Source organism: Eretmochelys imbricata, chromosome 3, assembly GCF_965152235.1.
Source record: "Eretmochelys imbricata isolate rEreImb1 chromosome 3, rEreImb1.hap1, whole genome shotgun sequence".
NCBI lineage: Eukaryota > Metazoa > Chordata > Testudines > Cheloniidae > Eretmochelys > Eretmochelys imbricata.
In genome coordinates, this window is record NC_135574.1 from 134,063,277 (window position 1) to 134,076,860 (window position 13,584).

A 13,584-nucleotide genomic window follows, 5' to 3' on the forward strand; every position below is an offset into this window, starting at 1 on the left:
ACTTTTCTCGCATTACTTTAGTTAAATAGGTATTAAAATATTGTTTTAGACTGTATATCTAAAAACACTCTTTCCCCCAATTAATCAGATTTCACTTTAGTACTTGTGCTGTCATAATCCTGCTAGTTCTCCACAGAGTCTTTCAGTGTAGACAGGACCTGAATTTCTAATCTAAAGCTCCAGCAGAAAAAAGTCTCCAAAACTCTTTCAGGTCTTTTTTATACATCATAAATAAGAGCAGTAATCCACTTTTCCTTTCTATATCACCTTTAAATGAAACCTTAGATTAATATTGTCATCTGAAAGAGTCAACCAACCAAGTTCATAAATTCTACAGGAACCTGACTGTTTTCAAAAGCTTGAAGTGAACAGCTCCAAAACTTTATAAAACCACCCAAATATCCTAAAAATACTTAAGGTACTAATTAACAAGGAAAACTGAATGAAACAAACATGGAGTTTCTAGGCTATGATGTTTTTGCAAGTGGGGGATGGATCCTCAGCTGGTGTAAATTGGTATAGCTATATCAACTGCAATGGAGCTATGCAGATTTACAACCAGGCCAGAATCTGATGCATTATTTTTAAAGATTTTCAAAAAAGTTAGAGATTTCAGATAAAAGCATCTATTTTGAGAAAGTACTTGTGTACACGTCAAATTGGCTTTTGTGATTAAAAGCCAATTATAACTAACTTTGGAGTCACTAATGATGTCACTATCATGGCTCCTAAGTATTTTTTTATACTGGTAGAATTAGTTTCCTGTACAATTTTATCATTTTTCATTTTGTTATTTCTAAAAAGAACAGCCAAAAATACTTTGTCAAAAACAAAAAGGGGAAAACACATCAGAAAAACTTTTCAAAGTATTATTTTATAGGTGAACTGATTATTTTTAAGATTACACAAAATCATCTGAATCCAGAATATCTATTCAGAAAGTTTGTGTATGTTTTTAGCACTTTAGACAAAAATATGGTATTTATGTGCAAAATACATATAAAACAATTTATAAATAAAAAGACATGTATGGACAGACTCTGAATTTATAATAATCTCCTAATGCTCTGAAAGAAATTTCTTCTTCCACAAGTTTCAATTTATAGTTAAGGCTACATTTTAGTCACAGGTATATTAAGTAAGTCATGGACAGGTCACAGGCAGTAAACAAAAATTCACGGCCAGTGACCTGTCAATGACTTGTACTATATACCCCTAACTAAAATTTCGATGCTTTGCGGGGTGCGGGGGAGCTGCCCGGGAAGGCTGCGCATGCTCTGGGAGGCGGCGGCCGAGGGGTGCTGCTGCTGCTGGGGGGAGGGCGGTGGCCCATGGCCCCTGCTGGTGCTGGGAGGGGGCGTGGCCAAGGGGGCTCTGCGTGCTGCCCCTACCCTGAGTGACTGCTCCACAGCTCCGATTGGCTGGAAACAGCAGCCAATGGGAGCTGCAGGGGCGGCATCTGTGGGCAGAAGCAGTGCATGGAGCCACCCGGCCGCGCCTCCGCTTGGGAGCCGGACAGCCCCCTGCCCTCTGAGATAAATACCGCCCAGAGCCCTCTCCCCCTCCCACACCTCAACCCCCTGCCTCTGCCCTGAGCCCCCTCCCAAACCCAAACTCCTGCTGCTGCTGGGGGGGAGGGGCAAGGTGGCCTGAGACTGCCCCAGCAGTGGCTGGTGTGGCTAGGCTGCCCAAGGTGGTCACGCGGCTCCTGGGCTAGCTGCTGCAGAAGTCCCGGAAAGTCATGGAATCTGTGACCTCCATGACAAACTCGCAGCCTTATTTATAGTTTGTTTCAATTGCTCTGTACTGTCACTTTTAAATACTGGTAAAATGATTACATACTGAATTAGAAAGTCCATGTACAATACCTTGTAGCCCATTAAGGATAGAAGTAATTTCTATGGATTTAACTGGAGCTTGTTCAGAGTTTTTGGCTTCAGTGTTGTCAAATTTGGACCCAGTCTCTGGTGATGTGCTCGTGTGAAAGGGTGGTTTTGACAAGCGTCGCAATTTAAAATTTTTAGGAGAATACTTCTCATCCTTCTCTTTGTCAGTTTTATTCTAGGTTAAGGAAAAAACCATTTTAAAAACTCTTCTAATGCTAACATATATAATTTAAGGTGTATTACAATTAGCAATGCAGACAGTGATTTTGAACACACAACCTAAGAATAAAAGTTTTTTCTTTGTTCCTTTACAAGGATATGCAAGTACTGTATTTTGTCTTATGCACAAGTATGAACACCAAAAATGTGAATTACCTTAACACTTATATCTGATGAGGAATATTCTCAGCATTTAAGGGCTAAACTCTTCTTCCACTATGCTAGACCCCGCAGTAAGAGATACTGCAGAGAGAAGGCATGACTGTTGTGACAGCTTGGATTGAATGGCACACCCTTGTGCTGTGCTAATGAAGAAGGAGGAGAGGCTATAGGCAAGTCTGGCTCTATCAGAGGTACTGGATTCTAGTAGTCCTTGTGTTCAGAGTGCAGGGATGGCCATGGAGCTTGTTGGTGAGGGGGGGAAAGGTTGTTCACACTTTTCTGCCCTGCACAAGGAATTGATCAGGATCTGGCTAAAATATCTGTGGTTTTTTTTTAAAACCCCACAGTCGGCAAGAAGCTAAAAGTAAGATACAAGCCACATTTATGTAGGTTCGACACAGGTTTGTGCTTCAAAGCCAGCATGGTAGCTAGCAAATTTCATTTCCCAGAGCTGTGCTGCCATCACTGATGAGGGAATGGCTCTGTTTCCTGTTGGTGCACCAGACGAATTGGGGATGCGGGGAAAGAGGAGGAGGAAAAAAGCTATTTTTCAAAAGGGAAGGACAAAAATCATTCTTAAAAAAGTGTATGCTTCTAAGAGGCTAACAGAAACTCATTTTAAATTTATCATGCATGTCCAAGTCCATTTAAAGGCTATAATTATAAAATCAGTTTACATGAAAGTAAATTAAGTAGCAAAATGATATAATAGAAAAAAATTCTACCTTTATTTTCTTCCGATGCTTTATTTTTGGCACATTTTTATCTGCTGGTCTCACTATCTTGTCTGCTTTTATCCATTCATCATATCTAAATGTGAAAGCAAGCATTTAAAATATAAACAGAATTTTAAGCAAATTTTCATAAGACACATTCTATAGGGGAAAGAAAAAGTAGTAAAACATGTAATGGAAACCATATGCAGACAGACTCTGTACATAAGAGTGAAAAGCAATGAATATATTTCTACTATATCTTCTAGTTCAAAAGAGAACGAGATAAGTTCATGGAGGATAGGTTCATCAGTGGCTATTAGCCAGGATGGGCAGGGATGGTGTCCCTAGCCTCTGTTTGCCAGAAACTGTGAATGGGTTACAGGGAATGGATCACTTGATGATTACCTGTTCTGTTCACTCCTCTGGGGCTTCTGGCATTGGCCACTGTCAGAAGACAGGACACTGGGCTAGATGGCCCTTTGGTCTGACCCAGTATGGCTGTTCTTATATTCTTATGTACTGTAAAGTATTGCAAAATCTCAAATCTTTACTTTCTTAGCATATAGGGCAAAATTCTCCTCTCATACTGGGATGGTAGTATTCAAAGTTAATATTCTGCTCTCCTTTTGTGCATAAAATTTATATCAAATAATAATGAGATATCCATGCCCATAGGGAAAGCAGAATACTTGAGTCATATACTGCTGTAGATATGTAACATAAATGTTGCCAATATAGTATATCATCTTACTAATTAAAAACAAATTCTTATAATAATATAAAATCTCACTTTTTGGTAAAAAAAAGAAAAACTCCTTGTAGCTGAATCTGTGAAGGGAACAGTATCCTCCATAACAGTGGTTCTCAAACTAGGGCCGCCGCTTGTTCAGGGAAAGTCCCCAGCGGGCTGGGCTGGTTTATTTACCTGCCGCATCAGCAGGTTCGACTGATCGTGGCTCCCACTGGCCGTGGTTCGCTGCTTCAGGCCATTGGGGCTGCAGGAAGGGCGGCCAGCACATCCCTCGGCCCATGCCACTTCCCGCAGCCCCCATTGGCCAGGAGCGGTGAACCGCAGCCAATGGGAGCTGCGATTGGCTGAACCTGCTGATGCGGCAGGTAAACAAACCGGCCCTGCCCGCCAGGGGCTTTCCCTGAACAAGCAGCGGCCCTAATTTGAGAACCACAGCTTTATAAAAGCTCCCCTTGAGATCTAGAAGGATTTTTGCAATAGGAACTTTTTATTTGATATCAGAAGGTAACAGCAGTTAGGTGTTCTATAAATAGAACTAATATATGTACATCAACTGCCTCATGTGTCCCACCTCCTGAAACTGTACTGGTGAAGTACAAAATCCAAGACTGCTGAACAAATATATTCTCATTAAGAATATTCATGATAGAAATGTGCTCAGACTAGAAAACTAACAATTAAAAAAAAAACCCACTAAGTAAAGTTTATAATAAACTCATTTTTTTATTCTTAACACAATACCTTGGCCTGCCTACACTGTGAATTCAAAAAGTGTCTGAATAAGAAATTTGTTAATTAAAAACAAATAAGTGTGTGTGTGTGTATAAACGGAGTTCATTTGGTAGTCATGAAAATGTGCGTGCAGTATCATGAAAATACAGTATGCAACTAGCACAACAGGGCAGAGCTAGATCTCATGCTAGGCTTTCTCACACAGATCTGACATTACACCTCTATTTTGACCTGTAGTGACTCTGCTATTACAGTCCCAGGCCACGTCTTAGCAACCACTGACACATGTGCCTAACTCTAGTAACTTTTGTGATACTGACCAATGTAGGGATTGAAGAAGCTACCAAACTCATTTTCATTTATGACCTAAATCACGATTTGAACACAGGAGTCCAGAAGATAAATTTAGTGCTTTACCCATTCACAACCCCCACACTCATAAAACAAAGAATGACATTCAAAAACATAATAATGATATGAAAGGAGAGAGGTAAGGTTTGCTTTCATATTGGAACCCAAAAATGTTCAATATTGTTTTTCTACAGAGTAACATATGGACCTTTCTCTTTACTAAATGCTCACAAATTTTCAGTCTTCTTCCCTAGAAAATCTTAATGTACTGAGAGCAACCACACTATCAGGGACATGGTTTTGATTAAATTAATTTTAATGACCAGGTTAGACATAGGTAGAGAGATCCATATTTCTTTCTTTCTCTAGATCCTTAGGCAATAGGAAAACCTGCCAATAGCAAATTCATAACTGCAGTGGTTTAAAATAAGGTTTCTTTAGATCAAGCTCATGTTAACATGATGGAATCAAACCAAATAGAATTCTGAATGGACCTTGCACTCCAAAGCTAAGGGATTTTTTTAGATCTAAATTTATGAAAGAAAGCAGCACTAGGATTGAACATGTTCACAGAGAAAACGGAGTACTCTACAAATTTCACTTCAATTTTGATTATATCACTATACCACTTGCAGCCTTATTTACCGATTCTACATGCCGCCCCCAACAAAAATAATCTTCCACATAAAGACACTAACTTTAAACACTGCATGTGTCTCCAGTGACTTAAAACACTCAATGTTAGGTTAGACGTAGATCGATATTCAAAGGTTAGTATGTCATCAATGGCAGATGAATGACACTGGAATGCTGCCATACCAGTTTGTGTCATTTAAATTCAATATTCTGGTAGGAAATACCTATAGCTACATTAGACTGAGATGTTCAAAAAGTCTCCTAGAGGATTTGGTCATATAGTTCTCAATTTTAAATGGGAACTAGGTGTCCAAATCCCCAAAGTGGCTTTTCAGTGGAAAATGCTACTGTGTGCATTATTTATACCAACACACACATTTCAAATTTGAGAATCATAAACCTTTAAAGCACTCAGAGGTTATGGTCTTTAGGGACAAGTACAAAAGGACATTCAGGAATTTATAGATTTTGCAGGGTCTTATATTTTGCCCTATAGAGTTGCAACATTTTTCAAGGCACACAACTGAACCATCTCTACTTCATAAATGGGGCTTCAAATGATTTGCTCACTCAAGAAAAGAAGAACGAAAGTTGAGAATGTGAAAAGAAGCCCTTCAGTTCTAGGTTAAAAGAAACATACACTTTTAATAAGGGAAAAACCTGGGTTACTATGCTGCGAGTGAAATTCCCCAAGTGGACCATCATCTTCAGTGTTCCATGGTATTTCGAGATTTATGTGTACAGCACATAATTCCTCACAGACACTGGCATTAGAAAATATTCAAGTTATTAACATGAATCGTTGCCTATTGACACGCTCTGTTCACATGTCTGCATAATGTAGCCCCTCCCCTCACTTGGCGTGTGATCAGAGAATAGTAGGCATTTGAAAATAGATAGATGCATCTGAAGGCGAATAACAGTTATTGGTAAATAAAACCTACTTATTCCAGTTTGGGATTCTAGCCACAAAATATCACCCTTTGGAGAACTGTGAAGTAGTGACTTCTCAGGGATGGATGGAGATGGTGAGGAGTGGAGAAAGGTCAGTGTTAGTCTTGCAGTTCTATAAAATCTAACAACTCACATACAGGGAGTTAGAAAAAAAATACCTCAGAAGCCACCAGGGCCCTGATTGAATTAATGGATCCTAAATACCTACCAGAACGGGCAACTGACTGTATATGGTACAAGTATTTGTATGAGTATGAAAGAATAGCACAAGCATGTAGGAACAAAGTTAGAAAGACTAAGGCACAAAATGAGTTACACCCAACAAAGGACATAAAAGGCAGTAAGAAGAGGTACTATAAATACATTAGGAGCAAGAGAAAGACCAGAAGGGAAGGACCAGTATGTCCCTCGGCCTGCGCCACTTCCTGCAGCCCCCATTGGCTGGGCACAGTGAACCGCGGCCAGTGAGAGCCACGGCCGAACCTGCAGACATGGCAGGTAAACAAACTGTCCTGGCCCGCCAGGGGCTGTCCCTGAACAAGCGGCATCCCAAGTTTGGGAAACACTGACCTAAAGGAAAAGAGGGTAGTCAGTATAGCCAATATGGATTTGTCAAGAACAAATCATGTCAAACCAAACGAACTTCCATCTTTGACAGGGTTACTGGCCTAGTGGACGTAATAGATCTTGATATTCTATGATAGGTATTCTTGGTCCTGACTCAGCACAGGGGGCTGGATTTGACCTCTTGAGGTCCCTTCCAGCCCTACATTTCTATGATTCTCTTTGGAAAGTTTACTATCTGAAATCATATTGCTTGGAGACAGGTTCTCTTTTGGCTCTATGCCCAAAAGGAAGGAAAGGTATCTTTATGAAATGACTCATTAAAAACAGAATGGTATAAGGATAAAAAAGGTAAAATTCATGTGAAATACTTTAGGGAGAAATCTATTACAAGGAAGAAGAGTCCATTCATTTTTATCAAAATTAAGACTGGAGGATTAAACCACGAGGGATTGAAGCTCCTTTATCTTTCTGGTTAAAATGATTGCCTTCAGAAAGCTTGTTTTGAATGAAAAGAAGGAAAGAAAAATGAACACTCACTCGTAGAAATGATAAAGAATTCATATCCCTCTAGGGGGATCCTTGCTGGTCCTGTGGTATTCATCCACACTGAGTATGCCATTAAGATGGACCACAGGATACAAGACCAAATCCTCAACTGAATAAAGTAAATTCTCTTTAGGAACATAGCAATAGCCATACCAAATCAGAACCGTAGTCTATTTATTCCAGGATGATGTCTCAAACAACAGCTAGTACCATGTGCTTTAGAAAAAACTCTGTAGTAGGCAGATCTGATGTAAGCTGGTCACCAAGAAAGCGCCCTCTTAATTCCTGAGAGCAAGAGGGTTGCTTATGCCCTGAAGTTTGAGGGTTTATATCCCTTTCAAAGCTTTTAAAAACAATATTTACTATAACAACACAGAGTATGCTATTTATATAGAAGTCTAATCCTTTTTAAAATCCTGCTAAACTCTTGGCCTCAATGACATATTGTGGCAATGAGTTCCACAACCTATCTGTAAAAGTATTTCTTTTTGTTAAGAAGGTAAGGGAGCTGAAAACATTTTTGTACCTTTCTTGAATGATTTAATAAGTAACTATTAGGTGAACTTCTGGATTTTGTCCTTTGAGATGGCTCTCTCTGCTTGCAAGGCTCTCAAGAGACAGGCTAGGGTCTGACAAGGCAGCATCAGTGGAAGATATTTTCTTTTCACCTTCTTAATAAAAGCCCTGAGAGCACGGACAAAACTAACCCCCTGACCATCATCAATGCATCGAGAATTGAAAGGACAGATGCTGCAGCCTATACCATCGTAGAGACAACCGCACACAGCTTTCTGCCAAAAAGGGACAAAGCTTCTGCTATCCTAATAGAGAAAAGAACAAATTCAATTTTCATACTTCCTCTTTTTACTTCTTCAAAACACAGAGAAAAAAATTAATTAGTTTTGCACATTTAGCAACCCTTTTTCCATTTAAGACTTTTCTCTTTACTCTTGAATTCTGCACACTATCAAACAACCAGCTACATTTTGAGAAGAATGTATTTATTGACAAAGTGTGCCAAAATCCAGTGCACTTATGTGCCCAAGCCATGAAAAACATACCCAATACTGGCTATTAGTTATTATTAATAATAATTATTGGTATTACCATAATGCTAGCCGATAGCACTACGCCTATATGCCAAGCTGAAATACATGGTAGCCCTACTCACAGCCCTTCTTGAACCATACGCCCCTCCTGCCAGTTAGTCACATGTACATAGGACTTCTCTTTGCACCCCAGGAAAGGGCTCTGTGTATGCGTGCTGGCCTTCTGCTGTGGTGATGGGGAAACGAAATGTCAGTGAGGCCCCCATACAAACACAGAGCTCTCTGCTGCGATGGCGTGTCTCCTCCTCAGTGCTCCATGGTGCAAAGGGTTGGAAAGGTGGCACGTCTAGGGCACCCTACTCCTAAAAGGAGTGATTATCCTGTGAGACTGCCACAGCAGCAAGAGCAGCAGCTGGGCTCCCCTTCCACCCTAGCAGCAACAGTGGCAGTACTGGAGCAGTCTCTGCACACTCAGGAAGACATAACTGCATTGGTTTACACTCAGTTTGTGTTTGGAAGATTATCTTCACAACCATAAGGATTAGATTTTTTTTTTTTTTTATTAAACGAAAGCTAAAATTCTGCAGAAGCTAATTGCACTCACCCAACAGAGTCCTACTCCAGATGGGGAAGTGGATTTTTCAAGCCCTGGATGAGTCCATATAAAATGAATAAAATAAACAGTCCTCAGTATCAGTTTAGTTAATGCCAATGACTGTTAGGCAGGAGTTTTACTTAGAGAGCAACCCTCATATTGAGGGTGCTTTAAAGCTGGTTTCCAAATGGCCTGGAGCATTAGCTAAAGCCTCCTATATTACTTAACCAGGGTCTGATGGTCTCAAGTGATGCCCTCAGGCAGGCTTCACACTGAATATTCATAACTTTTCTCAATTACATACACTGTTCAGGGGCTCCTCAAACCTGGAGTACCTCAAGCCTCTTTTGCTTCAACATCTAACTGTGAAGCACAAAAAACTTAAAACAGTCAATTAAGTCAGTAACTAATATTTTCCCCAACCAAATTTCCAAAAGAAAAAGGGATATGGTATAATTTCAGAATAGTTGTAACGTCCAAGAATGGTGCATTTTGGGGTATCAGAGCATCTGGCAGCCAGCCTGTGAGAGTTTAAATGTCCTACAAAGATTGTTAATTTAGAATTTGTGCTGAATATGCCCCTCTGCACCATTCTATTTGGGGCATTCTGCACATATAGCAGGGTTAATTCATATTTCAAAACCCTCTGTAATTCACCTTTCGATGTATTTTATTTTATCTGCATAGTGCTGTCAGTTGAAAACTGCAAATACCACAATTGGAGGGACTTGCACTGCAAGTTCCAAGGAAGTTTTAGATCCACAGAAATTGTGCTAAATTCAGCAAGTGACCCTTGAAACCACAAAGGGGATCCCAGACACCTCTAAGCATCTGACTATAGTAACTTTATAAAACTATATATCAGCAATTCCAGAATGCAAAAATCTTATGAGAAATGTCTTTTCCAACTGAGAATTTTTCACTTTTTCGCAGGTCAACATGGTAGCAGGTTTGCAATTTTATGTCTGAGAGCATCTCATTCTCATTAATTCCACTAGGTTAGTTTCATCTCCGCTTTCAATCTTCAAACTGAATACAGAATAATCTTCTTCCCTAGGACTGTTACTTCCCAAAAGACACATTCCCCCACATTTCAGGAGAATGGTTAAATATACTAGTCCCCACCTCAAACAGATGTCATCAGAATCTAGTTCTAATCATTAAAAACTAGTAAGGTTTTGAGTCTTTTGGGATTAGCTTTAGCTACCTGGTCTAACACCAGCGTCGTCACTAGTGTAAAGTAAACCAAAGTTTCCTATTCAGGGGCAAAAAGGATATTAAGATTGTTCTCTATCTTGAGCTTTCTGGTTAATATTAGAAAATATGGGGTATGTAAACAATTTTCTTTCTAATAAAAGAGAACATGCATCTAGTACTAGTATCATTACCTCTTTCTTCCACTAAAGACAGTCTGATTCCTGTTCTAAGAGATCCAACTTAGATTCCCTGATCTGCAGTACCCACGTCCTTCATCCATATAAATAGTAATGGTGATCTCCTCCCTCACAAGATAAAGTGCAGCTAGGAAATTACTCAGTTTCAAGGCTTCCCTAATTAATACAAGAAAGCTGACAATGTCCTACTATACTTAAAAAGAAAAGGAGTACTTGTGGCACCTTAGAGACTAACAAATTTATTTAAGCATAAGCTTTTGTGAGCTACAGCTCACTTCATCGGATGCATTCAGTGGAAAATACAGTGGGGAGATTTATATACATAGAGAACATGAAACAATGGGTGTTACCATACACTGTAACGAGAGTGATCACTTAAGGTGAGCTATTAACAGCGGGGGTGGGGGGTGGGAGGGGACCTTTTGCAGTGATAATTAAGGTTGGCCATTTCCAGCAGTTGACAAGAACGTCTGAGGAACAGTGGGGGGTGTGGGGGGGGAATCATTACACAAAGTAAAACTATTTCCCCATGTTTATTCCCCCCCCCACCCCACCCCCCCGCTGTTCCTCAGACATTCTTGTCAACTGCTAGAAATGGCCCACCTTGATTATCACTACAAAAGGTCCCCCCCCCACCCCCCTGCTGGTAATAGCTCACCTTAAGTGATCACTCTCACAGTGTGTATGGTAACACCCATTGTTTCATGTTCTCTATGTATATAAATCTCCCCACTGTATTTTCCACTGAATGCATCCGATGAAGTGAGCTGTAGCTCACAAAAGCTTATGCTCAAATAAATTTGTTAGTCTCTAAGATGCCACAAGTCCTCCTTTTCTTTTTGCGGATACAGACTAACACGGCTGCTACTTTGAAACCTACTATACTTAGTATCACTAAATGGTTCTTCAAAGAAGTGTAGCGAAGCATAAATATTCTGAATATCTGAACAGTTAATATTACTTTCATCCCCGATATACTGATACAAGGCATGGACTGAAGAAGGGATAATATCTTCTTGGAATGGGAACTTCTAAGTAAATGCCATCAGTGTTGAAGAATTCTTGATTAGACTATTTTTGGTTTGAGGAATACATAGTAAATGATACAGTGTTTAGAATAGAGGAAAAAAACAATTTGAAACTTAAAGAAAAAAGAACAGAGATAAGAAGACCATGGATTCCAAACCAGCTAAGACAATTATTACCCGAACTAAGGTTTTTAAATCACTTGTTCCACTTAGAAATTGAGTAAAAACCAAAACTTAACTGAAAAAGAACATGCATGCGCGCACACACACACGTAGCTAAGATGAATCTTCCCGGAACAATAGAATACCAAGAAACAGCAAGGAAAAACAACTATTTTTCAAGTCTGGAATTGACTCAAAGACAGCTGTCAAGCTGAATATGGGACAGACTACATATGACACCACAAAAATTCCAATATGTTACCTTAAGTGAAGCATGTCACAGTTGTGACAAATGCTGTTTGTAGACATGGAGTACAGTAAACTCACCTGCCCTGATAGCAATTGATTGTCTAATCCAACATTTCCTGCTATCTCATTTGAATTAAACTAGCCTGTGTGATAGTCTTTATAAATTCCAGTAGCTAAATAGCAATTGTATGGGGTTACGAAAATTTCTGAAGGCCCAAAATGATTAAACACTTTTTGGTAAAATATATTATCTCTCAACCCTCCAAAAAGACTGTCCCCAATCAGCCACATTTTAGGAAGGAACATACATGCAGTTCAGCTGGCAGAAAAGATCAAACAGCAGCAAGTGAAGACTTCAAAACGCCGAAAATAACCATTGACCCCCGCCACCTCCACCAAGGTACAACAGTTAACTGAAGGAGCCCTTAATATCTAATACATCCTAGCTATAAGAAGGATCCCTTTGATATCAATCTATGCATTTGTTTAAAATTCAGAATTCACAGTGCACAAACACACAATCTTGACTTCTCCTTTAATAATGAAGCTGCTGAGGTCTGCAAGAGGAAGGTTGGATTTCAACTTCTGATTTTTTCCAGATTTAAGAAGTAGTGCTGCTTGAGTAAACCCCTCCGACTCTTTCACCTGGTAGCACGTTTGATAACATTTACTCTGAAGAGGCAGAGAATTTATTCGTAAAGCTCTTCCTAAGATTCTCCTTTGAATTAAAAAACAATGAAGACATCTCAAAAGGACTTTTAAAATGCAAATCCCTCTTGATGTATATGCAGCAACTGTCAAAGGCCCAGGGTGCAAATTTCATCAGTCTGGCTTCCTAAGGCAAGTCCTTTGTGGCAATGACTGAAATACTAGTAATGTTCCAGATCCTATCTAAACCCCAAACTAGACTGTGTTTCCCCCAGTATACTGACATTTAAGGAATAGATCCTATAGCCTTGTTTCTCTGAAATGCCTATTTGATGTTTCCTGAAGACTCTTTTTTATGTACAAGAAAATGAGGCCATTCCAGTATGGCGTACAAGCTACAAATACTGCAAGAGACCGAAGTCAGAGGCCTCAATAATGAATGGTAATTCCCCAGATCAGTAGTGGCTTGGGTGACGCATTCAGTGAAATCAGATCCAAACTGGTGGAAACAACGGAAGGAGAAAAGTGGCCTGCTTTTACAATTGTGACCCTTGCCAGCTGATCCGGCCAGCACTGTATAAGGTCCAAAGAAACCTGTGTTCTGTCTTTTGGGTAGAGGTACTAAAGTAATGCAAGTCCAGATGATAGGTGAAGATGATAAGAGGTTCATAAGGGTTTTCATGAAGAAAGTTAGATTTGCCTCAAACCTCTTGCTTCTAAAGCCCTGCTAATCTCATACTAAGTAAAACAAAGTTTAGAAGACAACAGCCTGAGAACAGTTATCAGAAAAGGATAGGTTGAAATGACAAAAAAGCAGAAGACTTGATAATTGACTTAAAAGACTTCAAGAAGCTTTAAGGTTTTTTGCCTTTTTCAAAGTATCTTGTATCTTATTCCCACTAAAGTTTCTACTCCAGGATTTACTTCAAAAATATGTTA

General features: G+C 39.6%; 1 protein-coding gene across 4 annotated transcripts in view; it reads right to left on the reverse strand.

The window, feature by feature from the left end:
- The window catches only part of ARID4B (AT-rich interaction domain 4B), a 140,996-nt gene that overhangs the window by 17,664 nt on the left and 109,748 nt on the right, over positions 1 to 13,584 (reverse strand). For all 4 annotated transcript variants that reach the window (XM_077813426.1, XM_077813427.1, XM_077813423.1 and 1 more), the window contains 2 exons: positions 2,993 to 3,077; positions 1,869 to 2,061 (listed from right to left, as the gene is read on the reverse strand). In XM_077813426.1, the coding sequence (XP_077669552.1) occupies positions 1,869 to 2,061; positions 2,993 to 3,077 (278 nt within the window). The remainder of the gene's footprint in view (positions 1 to 1,868; positions 2,062 to 2,992; positions 3,078 to 13,584) is intronic.